We start from the raw sequence: 14,177 nt of genomic DNA, 5'->3' as shown, positions 1-14,177 counted from the left end.
TACACGAGCAAATTATGGCAGCTTCTATTAATATTTAAATTATATTATTCTCATGGTATCCAAAATTAAAATTCGCTGTCAATATCAAAGCTTTAATTCCTAACCAAACAAAATATATTTATATATATATATATATATGTATAATATAGTATACCCAAAAAAAATAAGTATATATTATAAATTTGTATATTATTTTCTTGGGTATTTTATTTTTATTCCAAGTCTTGAGTGTCTGTATTTCACTCTAACACTTCCTTAGACCACGTCCATTCCCTAATCCCTAAGTGGGGAATTTCAACAACACTCTACAGCTTCCATAAAATTTATGGATAACAATTTAAATAATTTTTTATCCAAAAAATTAAAAAAAAAAAAAAAAACCACATACACACTAATCTCTTGGTGTGTTTTCCATGTCTATGTCTATTAACATTGATCGTTTGATTTCTAATCCTATCTAAGAGTCTAATGCAATACTCTTTTCTGTTCTAAATTAATCTTCAATCGAACGGTTATCATGTGCGGTTGCACTGTAACCTCATACATCTCGGAATCAGAATATGATTCCTCAGTCCCCTTCATTTTTATTCAATATATTTTCGAAGGAAAAAAAATTAAAGTAAAACACAAAGTTGACAAATATAAATATAATAATTACTCTATAAGATTTCCTGCTTTTACGTAAGAAAACAAAGGCAAAAATTCATGAAACTCTTCGAGTCTTCTGCTTCTGCATGAACAGCACTTTGTTCTGAATCCAAAAACATGAAGTTTTCAAAGAGTCTCTGTGTTTTCTTCTTTTTCTTTTATTGCTATTTTGTAGCTTTTGGTTCTTCTTCTTCTTCTTCTGGTAAAACTTCAAGAATTTCAGGTTTTAATGTTCCTTCAATAGAGCTTCAGCCTTATGAATGGACCTACATAAGAGGTACTATAAAATGGTTGTTCTTCCTTGTCAATTATATGTATATGGACTTGGGTTTTCCTTGTTATTTTCGGGTTTAAAAGTTTACACCATATACAATAGAGTTCTGTTTTCACGGTTTACTTCAAAGATTTTTCACATTTTTGGCAAGTTTGGAGAGCTGGTTTGCTATAATTTTGTTTGATTTTATATGAATTAGGCTTTAAGCTTCATATATTATGTTCATTGACTTAATATAAGCATTTAACAAGTCATGGCTCAGTCTCAGGGATTTAATTCAGTAGTTTGTGTACATACATATAACACAGAGACAGATAGAGATAGATATTCATTAATTTTTGTTGTTTTATTTATATGATGCTCTTCTTTAATTAAGACCGACTCATGTACATGCACCTGGAAACCATGTAACTTAAAAAACTGTTTTTTGTTTCCAAAAAAGAACATATATCAGAAAGCAGTTATTGAATTACATGGCCAAACAATGGCTTTAAGTTTATGTAGACTTTGCTTAGTAATGGGTTTTTAGTTCCAATCACAAGCAACCTTTTTGACTTTTTTTAATCATTTTGGACATGCATAGTGATTTATGTTTGGCCTTATTCTTTCCCATCATCATCATCATCAGGTTTTCTTATCCACCATTATTGGACTTAAAAACATTTTTTTTATACTATTGCAAAAGTAACAGAAATAGGCTTTGCTGAATACTTGAACTAAAAATTCATATAATAAATTGAAAGTCGTGATGTATATGGTTAATCATAGCAGAGGAATTCCAATTCCACAAGTACTTTTTCCTTTCGTTACAGAAACCAACCCATGTTTCCAGATAATAATTATTCACTAAAATTGAAACAGCAACATTTCTAAACTCAAAGTTGAAAATTTTGAGCTAACTTACTAGTTACTAGTTAATTGTGTGATATAGTAAAAGGAGGAAGGCAGAGAACTACAACTATTTTGAGTATAATAAAAGGGGTCTTAAAAGCTAGTAATTTCTACATGATCCTAAATGTTGTGGAATCATGAATTTCTTTTGTGGTTCCAATATTCAAAACATGGAAATTCTTAAAACCATGCAATATATTTTACTGTTTTCCATTTTGACCTTTTTTCTTTTCTTTTTTGGGTATATATATCAGTTGAGTTGCCACAGGTTTTTTCTTCAGCATCCATTGCAATAGACTCAGATGTAAACCTTGTGAGTTTTTGCCTACAAATACCTCATATAATAAATTGCCAAGGTTATAAATGCTTTTTTAAATTTCAAGTCCTTATTCTAATTATATGAAGTTTCTGAGTTCATATTGCTTGAAGTCAGATTTGAGCCTTCAAAGTCTTTTTATCATCAACCTCTGATGATTGCAGGATCTTAAAATATTCTATTTACATCCTGACAAATCATTGCCAATCATATGCTTTAGAAATGGAGGTCCTCCACTTCCCGATTTCTCAAAAGCTTCTTTGAAAGCCTTAGGTAAGTTTTGCTTGATAAAATAGCTCTAAAGTGTGGACAACTTCATTTTGATTGGAATTCTCAATCTCATGTCGAAGTAATCTTTGATTGAAAACTTAACAAACTGGAAGTGGTAGATGGTCCATGCTCATTTTCATGAAAGGAGAGTAGTTCAGTTTTCTGTTTTTCTAATTTTCTTTTTCAGTGATGAATCAGTATAATGGCTCTGCTGAAAATATACAATATCTTCAGAATGTGGACCAATGCTATCCAGTGCAGAAAAAGATCAGATTTAAATTGCTATATGGTCAGGTTAGTTAGTTCGTTAGTGTGTGTGTGTGTGTGTGTGTGTGTGTTTTCTCTGTTTATAATTCCTTAATATTGTAGGATCTAAAATCTTCTATCTCAACTAACATGGAAAAGAATATCATATGCAGTTCATTCCAGGAATTTATTATTTTGGCCTGTTCAACGGCCTTGGACTTATTAGAACTCAATCAAAAATGGTATGTGATTCTAGATTTAAGAAAAGTTTTGCCTTGAAAAATCATTTTCTTGACCAAATTCCATTCCATTTATTTGTTATGTCTGGCTTTTAGATTGATAGTGGCTCATCATACTCCTTCAGTGCGAATGTAACAGTGGAAGGCTGTTCACACCCTGCAATGCAGGGCCAACATTGTGATCAGACTGTTGAGGATCTTTCAGATATACATGTTGCTTATGATGGACATGTACTGAACTTTTCTCGTAATTTATGCCTTGTGAAAGAGGAGCCAAAAGTTTACTCCTTTGACACCTACGTAGGACTCCAAATGACAATAAGTGCTAAAGACTTCAGTTTTAATCAGACTCTTTCAAACAGCACAAGGGATGCCAATGAATTATCTATAATGTTTTATGCTCGATTTAATGGAATCCCGGATAATTCTTTGTATGATTATTCATATGACTTAACAAAAGGTCCCCTGGTTATCCCTATACCGAAGTCTGGTATGTGGTATTTTTCTATCCAGGCCACTTATGGGTCAAAAGTTGAGATAGATGCAGAAGTTTGCACTTCAGTGGAATGGAAAATGGTTGTTTGCCCCGAAAAGAAGGATGGACCAAACTGTGTTTATGAAGAGTATACACTTAAGGTTTGTTATTAGCTCTTTCATTCTCTCTTTTTTTTTAAGTCTAATCTGACTTGGGAAATATTTTATGGTCAATTTACTGTCACTTTTTTTTTTTTTTTTTTTTTTTTTTTTTTGTAGGGAGTTTATCAAAATAATCCAACTGTTCCTCAAGTTTATTTTCCAGATAGCAAACATGTGGACACAAAATTGACTAGTTTTCCTCTGGAACCCCTCTTGAGCAAATCTTCTGATGTGGAGAAGTCAGGTTATGCTTGGACTTATTTTGATTTTGACACGCCGCAACATATAGAAGGAAAGAATATCCACATTCAACTATTATCAGATACAAGATTAAACTATGAAATTTATATTAGATTTAATGGATTACCAACTGTTGATATGTGGGACATCAGCTATTCAAACCAGACAGCCAAGTCCAAGAATAACTCAATGGTTAAATTGTATGATTCAACCGAACAAATAGTCAATTTGTATGTCTTATATCCCAGAAATGAATTTTGGATCATTGGATTAAGACATCCTGTTTCGGTGGAAAATTCTTCCAGACCAAACACCAGAATGTCTGTTTCAGCTAAATGGTGTCCAAATAAATGCTCAAATCAGGGAACATATCAGGCATGTTATGATGGAAGTCGAACAATTTACTACCAGTCAGTAATTTTTTCTTTTAACTTTTTGTCTTTAAGATCTTAGGGAATTACCAGTGTTTTCTTCTCAAATAAGCATGAAATGAGTTCCTATTAATACTTGCAACTTATATGTTATTTGGATTACTGAAATTTGAGATGGTAAACTTTAACTTTCTTGGCGTTTCTTTTTCCTCAGCTACTGCTCCTGTGATAGAAACCATGGTGGATTTGACTGCAGTGTTGATTTATTTTCCAGAGCAGGTTATCAGCAATTCTACTTTTCTATTGTTAAGGAAATTTTTTGTCATAAACTAGCTTCCTTATGCATTATTTGTGTTTCCTTTGTGGCTAGTAATACTAGTCATTACTATTAACTGCAAGTTCTTGCAAGTAAACTGTTGGTTTTAATTTAAGCACTAATCTGTTCTATGTTTGGTTTTTTTACCCTACTTGCCACTGAAAGCTTCACATATAAAAATGTTAATACTTGATGAACGAACAACTAATGCAGGAAGAATATGGCATCGGACCTGTATTATTGGTTCAAATGTTGCAGCCATACTTCCTGCATTTAAGGCCCTTCAACAGAAGGTAAGCTCTAACAAGTCAGCATATATAGATATTTTGCTACCGAGCACTACAACTTGCAACACATTTGTTAAGTTATATTTTCCATGGAAAATTTCTTGAACAAATAACAAAATATAATATGTTTCCTTGAGCAGGCATTTGCAGATTTTTTAATCTTCATCTCTAGTGGAATTTCAAGTGCATTATATCATACTTGCGATGTGGGTTACCGGTGTATTTTACAATTTCATATTCTACAGGTACTTTGAAATGAATTCAACTATCTTTCTTGTGTTTGATATTACTAGTCCTAGAACTGCAAGTTGACATATATTTACCGTTCGATTCCAACTGTTTCATTCTTTTTTAGCTTTCAGAATTCTTTTATTATTGTAACATAATATCAGTTTTGAGTCTGTATTTAAAGTTTTAGAACTTATGTTTTTGGGAAAAATATTTCTAATTCTCCTCCTTTTATGCATTGTGTTTCCCCTAATCCATGTGTTCTATAGGATTTCTCCCATTTCCCAGTCAGATTCAAAATGTTTCAATTTTTTTATGGATTGGTGTTACATAATTAATATTCTTGAGTTTGTAGTTTAAAGTTCTAATGTGTCTTGCTTTCTTGGTATCAGTTTATGGACTTTTGGCTATCTTTCTTGGCTGTGATGAGCACTTTTGTTTACCTATGCAATGTTAGTGAAGCCGCGAAACGAACTATGCATACAATTGCATCGATAAGTTCAGCCCTTCTAGCATTAACTGGTGCAACCAGGTATTGGAAAAATCAACAACCATTAACAATTTTCCTTTTTGCCTTAATGAAAATTAACACTCAAATCTGAAATTAAAGCAAAACTTTGGTTTTCTTTCAGGTCAAGCAATATTCCTATTGTTCTATCGATGGGAGCTGCAGGCCTTCTTATCGGGTGGCTGACAGAATTATGCAGAGTGAACAAATTATCCTCGTCTGACAAAGGAACTATGTTAAGCTTCCCCAAGAGGTATATAATCTTAAATATAAGTTTCTAAACAAGGTTATAGTATAACTTACGTTCCAAGTAGCTTTGATTTAAAACATTTCAGCAAAATCCATGTTTTGTTGTCTATACGCATTTGATAATGGTTTTGCAGAAGGCAGAATGTGAAAGTTGGGTTTGTAAATATAGGAAAGACACTTTATAGATACTTTTGCTGGGTCTATGTGGTCCTTGGCTTCGTTGCATTTTCCATTGCTGCCATAAGCAGGGAAAACGAAAACAGTCAAAACTACTGGATACTTCACAGGTAGGATATTACTGTTACTAGCTTGATTAAAGGTATGCAATTCATGTTTTGTAACTATATGTGCATTTTGGTTTTCAGTTTATGGCATGTTTCTATATACACATCTGCCTTCTTTTTCTTTTGCTCTAAAGAAAGCAATCCAAAAGGTGATTTGGATGGAGGACCAAGAACAGCATCTTCATATGAAACAGTTGCATCAATTTGACAAATAAACTGAGATGGGAAATTGTTAATTAGGTTCATATCTTCGTAAAGAAAATGAAGATATAGACAGGAAAAACAAAATCTAAAAAATGGGAAGCAAGCCAAGAGCAGCAATTACTTCTTCAAACAAAAGAATGTATAAATGTGTAGACAATAAAACTATACTATATATTTATAATACCCGTTAGTTTTATTTGTGATTTAAATAATATTGAATTGAAAATTATTAATGATAATTTATTTTTTTATTTTTGGGTGTTACCTCTTGAATTACAATGGAGTAGAAATAAATCAATAAAGGGTTTAAATAATATTTTTATTTTTTTATTTTTTTTGAATCTTAAAACAATATCAAATATAAGATATCTTATTGGATGTACCAAATGTAAGAATTTCTTCACATGTCAGAGTTTGGCGTATTTTTGCTTTTGCTTTTGAGTAGCTTCTGAATTGGTGTTGGAAACTATTATCTGAAAGAGTATTTTGTTTCAAAAGAGCTTCTAGGCCTGATCTGAATATGTCAAAAGGTATTAAAAGAATTTCTTTACATGTCAGAGTTTGGTTTGTTTTTGCTTCTGCTTCTGCTTTTGAGTGGCTTTTATATTGGTGTTGGAAACTATTTTCTGAAAGGTATTTTGTTTCAAAGGTCTTCTAGACCTGGTCTGAATGTGTCAGAAGATATTAAAATATTAGTAATGGCTAGTTGATTATTTTGTCATAATGTATTAATTTTGTTATTAAAATAAAATAAAATTATCAAATTCGTATAGAATAACTTCTAATCAGAGAAAGCACTTCTAAAGAATTGGCTTAATAAGTCCAAAAGTAGCTCTTTAGTTTTAAAAACTACTTTTGCCTTGCCAAAAGGCCATTTGATGTGCAAAGCAATTATACATGTAAAAGTAGCAACAATTAGACATTACTATGTATCTAAAAATTTCTCTTAAATGAAAATATACATTTTAATAATAATTAATCCTAACTTGAATTTTATTGTTGTTGTTTTTTGTTCACGTTACAAATTTCAGAGGAATAACATATATTATTTTGCTTATATATCTAGCTCTTTCAACATTAATAGAAAAACACTTGAAATTTTACGTTTTCTTAAATGGTTTAGCAAATGAAAACTTTGTCTTACTTATAGAGCTATCAGAGTATAATTTTTTTTTGATGATGAGCTATCAGAGTATAATAAGTGGCTAATATCTGTATCATTCAAATTCGTCTAAGGTTTACGCTAGAATCATTTTCAAATAATTATTTGATAATTATGATTAAATATAAGCCGGTGGATTAGGAATAAACCTCCATTAACGCTGGGCTGGTATGCTCTTCACAACAACCATGGGCTCCTTAACAAGGCCCAGTCCCGCTGGACGACTTTACCCGTCCCTGTTTGATAGTGCATTTTTTGTGCTTTTCCTTTTTGACTCTGTTTTCCTTCGTTCCGCAAGTAAAGGCAAATTCTTTCACATCGTTTGGTTTCCGAGTTGACTCGGCCATTCCAGGTAAAGCTTCATAACTATCATTTTCTATCTGCAATTCTTCGTCGCCCAAGTAAAACCTATGCCTTAGACCTCTTTATTTATTGTGTTTTGTAGTTACCACTTACTGTTTTTGAGTTCGATTTCTCGAGGACCTTTTTTTCTTTTTTCTTTTTTTGGGGGGGGATTAGAGAATATTTATTTTCATATTGGAATTCTTTAATTCGAAAATTTAGGGTTTTGTTAATTTTTTTTTTCTTTTTTTTGTAAGCTTAGATAGGGGAAAATAGAGGAGAAATTTTGAAATGTTTTGAATTTGGTATTTTGTTGTTGTCTTTTTTCTTTTTTTGTTTTTTGGTTTTTTTCGACAAGAGCTAAAATCTGTAAACTTTCGGCTTTAATTCAAGTATATATGTTAAAAAATTTCTCTTTTTTTTTTTTATGATGGTTTGAAGGTTAAGTTAATTGTAATCTGTTTGGTGGATGAGAAAGTAAAGGACAATTGAAATGTTTAAAAGTTTCAACTTGTCGCATTGAGTGCATTGAGCTTGAATTCAACTATACATATCTTTCTCTCTTTTAATCATGGAACTGGGTTTTATTTTATTACATATATATATAGATATATATAGATTTTATTTTAATCCACACAGTGACATTCAAATATATGAATATTGATTCACGAGCACGCTTAGCATTTGTCATACTGAAAATTTATAACATTGAAAGGAATCTAATATGGTGATGTTTTCTTATGTATTGATAGATGCCATACTCCAGAGCTGGAAGGTGAGTCTCGGTTTAACATAGAATTTCGAAATATGATTTTTTTTTTTTTTTTTTTTGGCACTTGTTTAATTAATTTGGGTCAGAAACAAGGTATTAAATTTGTGTTACCTTTTTCTTTAGATCTGTTTCACCACGTAGCTCCGTCTCACCTGTAAGAGGCCGTCGATCAAGATCATTGTCTAGATCAAGGAGAAGCCGTTCCAGGTATACTGGCAGTCTGAAGCTGTAATTTTTGTTGCTTATCACGCTGATTTTGTTAAGTTGAAAGAATGGCTTTAATTTCCATTGCTGCAGGAGCAATGATTCTGGTGATGCAACCAATCCTGGAAATAACTTGTATGTGACAGGCTTATCGACAAGAGTTACTACCAGTGAGCTTGAAAAGTTTTTTGGCAAAGAAGGAAAGGTATTGTTTCATGCAAAATGCAGTTTTTTTTTTTTTTTAAAATTAATCTTTTTATCATATATGACTCCAGAATTTATAATTTGTTGATGGCGCTTTTTTTTAATTACATTAATCTAAGATGATGTGGCTGCTTCAAGAAGTCATGACCCATTTATGGGGTTGCTCATACCAGACAAATATTTGTAGAGTATGGGAAGAAGCCCTTGCATAGTAGCTGCACCAATGCATGAAGTTTCACATCTAACTTTTGATTTCAGGTTCTGGAGTGCCATCTGGTTACAGATCCTCGTACCAGAGAATCTCGTGGATTTGGGTTTGTCACCATGGAAACAACTGAAGATGCAGAACGCTGCATAAAATACTTGAATCGTTCAGTGCTTGAAGGTCGACTAGTTACTGTTGAGAAGGTATTATCTTCTGGTGTAAGGATCTGTAGTTACTGAGTAGCATGAGAATAATTTACATAGAATTTCTTTGAAGTTTTCTTTCTTCAGAAATGTTGCCTGATAAACTTTGGCAGCAGGTCTGTTCTGTGTAGCTCCATCGAATTCACAATCTAAGCTCTAAACTGTTGAACTTATCCCATTACGACATGAGTTCTGCGTCGACATTTCAAACTCATCGATTCAAATACGACTATTTTGCAGAGGGTTGAATGCCCTTTATTCCTGTTTCTTCATTGGCAACAGCATCTGTCAAAAATTTCTATCTATAAAATACCCTAGAGACGTGGTAAACTCTTCTTGTTGCATCTGTTTTTGGGCTTATCCTATTTAATCTGTCAAGGGATATCTTATCTTATACATTAAGAAAAAAGGTGAACAGAAATTTTCTTAGATGCTAGTGCAGTTGGAATATGTGCCAATGCCATGACAGTAAAGCTGGGAACTTTTTGCCTTGCAAAAAATGAAAATGTGTTCGAGTTTTTAGACATTGCCTGTATCATTTCATGGAAGGGCAATTTCCCATCATCATTCAGTAATGTAAAGTAGTTTCAAAGTGTAAAGTATCTGCTTGTACTTCAATTATTTTGCCTAGTATGCTAACTTGCTTATCTTCCATGATTTTATCTTGCATTTTTTTGTGTATTTGCAGGCAAAAAGGAAGCGAGGGAGGACACCAACTCCAGGCAGGTATCACGGATTGAGAGATAGACGAGGTATGTCAAAGATCTCTATTTCATTATCTGGCTAGTTGTTTTGTCAATTGAAGTTTGGATGTTGACAAGACAAACTTGAATTGGTACTTAGTCTTTGTTTCCTGGTGATATCATGGTCAGACTTGATATGCATGACCCACGAAAAGTCTGAATTTTTATTTGGGACTTTGACTACTCCTACCTGCATCTTTCACCCAAAATGGTATAGCATCTGTTGTGTAGCTGATCCTCTGGACCTTAACTGCTATTGTCGACAATTATGAGCCTTAAAAATGAGTTTTGGCCGGCCTTATATAGTGATGTAGAACATGATAGCTGGGCTGCTTGTCTTCTCTTTCCGTTAAATGCTTTATTTGGTGGATGATTGATAGGTAAAACAGCTGTTAGCTCATTAGGGGTAGATAGTTTTTGTAACCAGTCCAGCTGCCTGGTTTAATTCTTTCATTGAGGAAATTCACCTTGTAGACTCGGTGCACATTCTCAGCTCTTGTGCTTGCTTAAAAATTAGGCTGACTTATAGGACAGTATCTTCTTATCCTTGCTTTTGTTTTGCATGTGCTTCAATGGGCAGGCTTTTGAAATTCATGTACTTCAGCTGTGCATATTTATATATTTTTTATTCATCAGCATCAAAACAATTATGCAGGATATGATCGTAGACGTTCTCGTAGTTACTCGCCTCGTCGATGGCAAGATAGGGATCCATATTCAAGGGACCGACGAGGAAGATCACGCTCTCCATATGGTAGGAGGATGGATGATTATCCTGACTCATATAGGAGGCGCAGGGAGCGTTCCTTGTCAGAACCTAGATAAGAGCAATCAAATCTATTTGCATTACTAATGTTCCATGTTAATTAAACTAACATGCTCTTGGGAATTATTCTTCGTGAAGTGTGGGATGATGGTAATTAGTATTCTTTTCTTTTGATATTACTGGGTACTTCTAGTGATTCTCTCTGTTGTTGTATCTCAACAATTAAATTATAAACTTAGCGGACATATTTTCTAGTCAATGATTATGCCAATAATGGATAAGGAGATTGTGTGCATTGGGTCTTATTGTGTTTTTGGTGCTGTAAAACTATCAGTAGCAATGAATTTACTCTTGCTGTATCTTGAAATTTGGTTGAGCACGCAAATGAAGTATTCTACACCTAAAAAGAATGCTAATTTTGAATTTTCAAGATAAAAACTTGCTTTTTTGGCAATGATTTCCTCAATGTCCTTGGGAAGTAGGGGAATACCCATAGTTCTTGTTTTTTTATTTTTAGAAATTTGCATGCTTTTCATTATATAAAGATTGAATGCTTTTCATGTGTTTGATTAGGAGGAACAATTTTTTTTTTTTTTTTTTTTATTCCTATGAAAATGTGGCTTCTAGAAATGAAGCAGCTCTACCAAAGGTTCAAAGGCGCACTAAATCCCAGCAAACCAGAGAAAAAAAAAATTTTAAATAAAAAATAAAATAAAAATAAAAAATGAATTAAAATTAGAGCATGGCCGCATGTGGGAGTTGGAGAAGGGAAGGGTGAAGTGGGGCCCACACTTTGAATCCCCAAAAATCACGAAGCGCGCTTTCTTTCTTTCTTTTTTTCTTTTTTTCCTTCTTTTTTTTTAAGAGTGCGCTCCAGCTGCATGGGCGGACTTGAAATCCAAATTCAAACTTGCGCAATTTTTTTCGTTAACCAAAAAGAAAAAATAAATAAATAAAAAACAAACCAAAGACTTTTCCAATTTTTTTTTTCTACTTTTTTGAAAATAAATTAAAATTTCCATCCAAAACAAATTTCTTTCCTTTTTTTTTTTTTTTGTGGGAATGCAAAACAAATTTTTGCCATAACAGAAAAAAAAAAAATAGTTGGATTGAGTAGGTCCTGAAGTTAATCTAAAATTATTTAAAATTTCAAATATTTAATATACAAAAAAAAAAAGGTTTTTAAGTACCAGGTACGAATTATGTTTTAGTAGGAGTAGAGTATAAATTCACAGTATCCGCCTTGCTCGGATAAGATCCGACAGCTGTATCCCTGACACGTGTACGTCATTGGCTCTCCCCTCTTTTTGAAGTAACCGGTCATTTCCATGTTTAATCGGCTTGGCTTCTCCAAAGCCGAAGATAAAATTATTGGCTTATAAAAAGAACGAGCCAAAGGTTTTAGTTTTTGCGCTGAGTATTAGACGAGGATTGCAGAATGAATCCTGACCGTTGATTTCTTTGATATTTTGTTGTCGGACAAGTGGCTAACAACTTACACATGCTCTACCAAATTCTTTTTGGCCATTGGCGGTTGAGTCACTCAGTCTATAATATACATTATTTTATCTTCTTTTTTATATTTTATTTTTCCATTTGTGTATCTTTGTCTTGATTAATTTTACAAGTTAAATAAATCAATGATCATAGGTGTAATTTTTGGTGGTTAGATTCCATTTATACTATATTATATATATATATATATATTAAAATGAGGGAATGTTAATAGATTAGTCAAATTAGTTGCTTTTCGTCATGAAACCAACTGCCATAAAATCAAATTCTTGTAGATTTCTCTCCAATATTAGAATTTTTCAAAAGAAGGTAATTGTTAGATACTAAATAATAGATACTAAATAATATGGTCATGTGCAAGTTATGTGGTCATGCTAGCATTTTTAAAATGACAAAATGAACAAACAGATTTCTATTTTGGTTATGAAAGATGCCATTTTTTACTGTTTTATGATCATTACTGTTGAGATTCTTATACGTTAGTTTTTTTTTTTTTTTTTGGGTGAAAAGAATGAGATTTAATAACATTTGACAATTTAAATGGATGTTTAAAAAGTTTATTTTTTTCAAATTATGTTTTTAGGATGAAGATTAACATGTAATTAAATACAATTACTAAATAATAATTATACGAACAATAATCTTTGTTGATGGTAGTAATCCGACTCAAATTGCATTTATATTTTTCTCTACATATTCAATTAGCGGAGTGTTTGAGGAATGAAAATATATAGAAACACAACTATAAATAACTTCATAAAAGGAGGGGATGTAAATAAGAACAATGTATATTCATTGAAAAGGATCCTTCTTGTTGTTATGATCAAAATATAAGGAAGAGATTCAGTACATGAAAAAGGAAAAATAAATGATAAATTCCACTTTAACCATACACATTGTAAAAATTGACTCACTGATCAAATTTATTAAATTAAAAATAAAAATCAAGGTTATAAATTTTTGACAAAACATTATTAAAAGGTTCTACTTTTTTGTCTGATAATCATCACTTACTATCCCAATGTTAATGTAATTTACAATATATAATTTTTTTTAATTTTTCAATAGGAAAATTTAAAATTAAAAAATTAAATTATTTAATGATAAACTAAACTGTCATCTAACATGTAAATAACATATAAATTATGCTTATGTGCTATTACTATGATAACAAATAGTGTTTTTTTTATATTGACATGATTTTATGTATCCAAAAATGTATTTACTATTGAAACTTGAAAACAATTATGGATAAATATAAAATATATATATATATATATATATGAAACTTGTAACTTGCAATTCTTTATGCACTTTTAGGTGAAATCATTTCAAAATTAGTCATAAAAAATCTTGATGCATGAAACGACTAATTCAAACTTATATGTACTGGTTTTAAACAAATACCGAAAAAGAAAAAAGAATATTGCTCTATCCAAAAAATTAACTAAAAAAAAAACATGTTTCCATAAAAAGTAGTCACGTAATTGTCAGTTCGTCATATTTTCCCAAAACCAATTTTATTTTATTTGAATTTATTAATTAGCTTTTCAAAAAAAGATTTTCATTTCTTGTTCATTCACTCATATATATATATATATATATTTACACACGAGGCCCCACCAAATCGCAAAGAAATCTCTTTGCAATTTTGCGCTCGCACAAAAGGACAAAAGTAAACGCGGCTCAAAAAATAAGCCGAAGAGGGAGAGCACAGAGCCCAAGGCAGAAAAAAATGAAAAATAAAAATAACGTAGACAGACAAGGCAGACACAGACAGGCAAATGACCGGTTAAGCCGGTTTTCCGAAGGTCGTGACCGTACGGGCACATGCTAGGTCGTTTCCTTGGCAGT

General features: G+C 31.9%; 2 protein-coding genes across 3 annotated transcripts; both read left to right on the top strand.

Moving 5' to 3' along the window:
* The first annotated feature begins 1,699 nt into the window (after positions 1-1,699).
* LOC107429859 (uncharacterized) lies at positions 1,700-6,392 on the top strand. Its single transcript, XM_060818533.1, has 12 exons — positions 1,700-2,402; positions 2,587-2,693; positions 2,819-2,887; positions 2,981-3,520; positions 3,638-4,170; positions 4,346-4,410; positions 4,661-4,740; positions 4,875-4,979; positions 5,355-5,494; positions 5,595-5,723; positions 5,854-6,006; positions 6,085-6,392. Exons 2-12 carry the CDS (start codon positions 2,589-2,591, stop codon positions 6,209-6,211), a joined length of 2,046 nt encoding a protein of 681 aa, XP_060674516.1. The 5' UTR covers positions 1,700-2,402; positions 2,587-2,588; the 3' UTR covers positions 6,212-6,392.
* A 1,195-nt stretch (positions 6,393-7,587) lies between these two features.
* On the top strand, positions 7,588-11,113 carry LOC107429849 (serine/arginine-rich splicing factor SR45a). 2 transcript variants are annotated; one of them, XM_016040604.4, is made up of 7 exons: positions 7,588-7,721; positions 8,464-8,486; positions 8,607-8,690; positions 8,781-8,892; positions 9,150-9,299; positions 9,988-10,051; positions 10,698-11,113. In XM_016040604.4, exons 2-7 carry the CDS (start codon positions 8,464-8,466, stop codon positions 10,865-10,867), a joined length of 603 nt encoding a protein of 200 aa, XP_015896090.1. In that variant the 5' UTR covers positions 7,588-7,721; the 3' UTR covers positions 10,868-11,113. The 2 variants fall into 2 exon arrangements, with proteins under 2 accessions (XP_015896090.1, XP_060674480.1); XM_060818497.1 differs by lacking the exon at positions 7,588-7,721 and adding an exon at positions 7,751-7,770.
* Positions 11,114-14,177: the final 3,064 nt, after the last annotated feature.

This window comes from Ziziphus jujuba, chromosome 6 (assembly GCF_031755915.1).
Source record: "Ziziphus jujuba cultivar Dongzao chromosome 6, ASM3175591v1".
Lineage (NCBI taxonomy): Eukaryota > Viridiplantae > Streptophyta > Magnoliopsida > Rosales > Rhamnaceae > Ziziphus > Ziziphus jujuba.
Note: the sequence above shows the minus strand (reverse complement) of the source record. Positions and strands in the feature narration are given on the sequence as shown.

Bases quoted from the DNA above. Each gene is read 5' to 3' on its own strand.
- LOC107429859 (XM_060818533.1), top strand. From the start codon at position 2,589: ATGAATCAGTATAATGGCTCTGCTGAAAATATACAATATCTTCAGAAT. The intron at 4,411-4,660 runs GTTATCAGCAAT...CAACTAATGCAG, and splicing joins TGATTTATTTTCCAGAGCAG to GAAGAATATGGCATCGGACC. The intron at 4,741-4,874 runs GTAAGCTCTAAC...TTCCTTGAGCAG, and splicing joins TTAAGGCCCTTCAACAGAAG to GCATTTGCAGATTTTTTAAT.
- LOC107429849 (XM_016040604.4), top strand. From the start codon at position 8,464: ATGCCATACTCCAGAGCTGGAAG. The intron at 8,487-8,606 runs GTGAGTCTCGGT...CTTTTTCTTTAG, and splicing joins CCATACTCCAGAGCTGGAAG to ATCTGTTTCACCACGTAGCT. The intron at 10,052-10,697 runs GTATGTCAAAGA...ACAATTATGCAG, and splicing joins CGGATTGAGAGATAGACGAG to GATATGATCGTAGACGTTCT.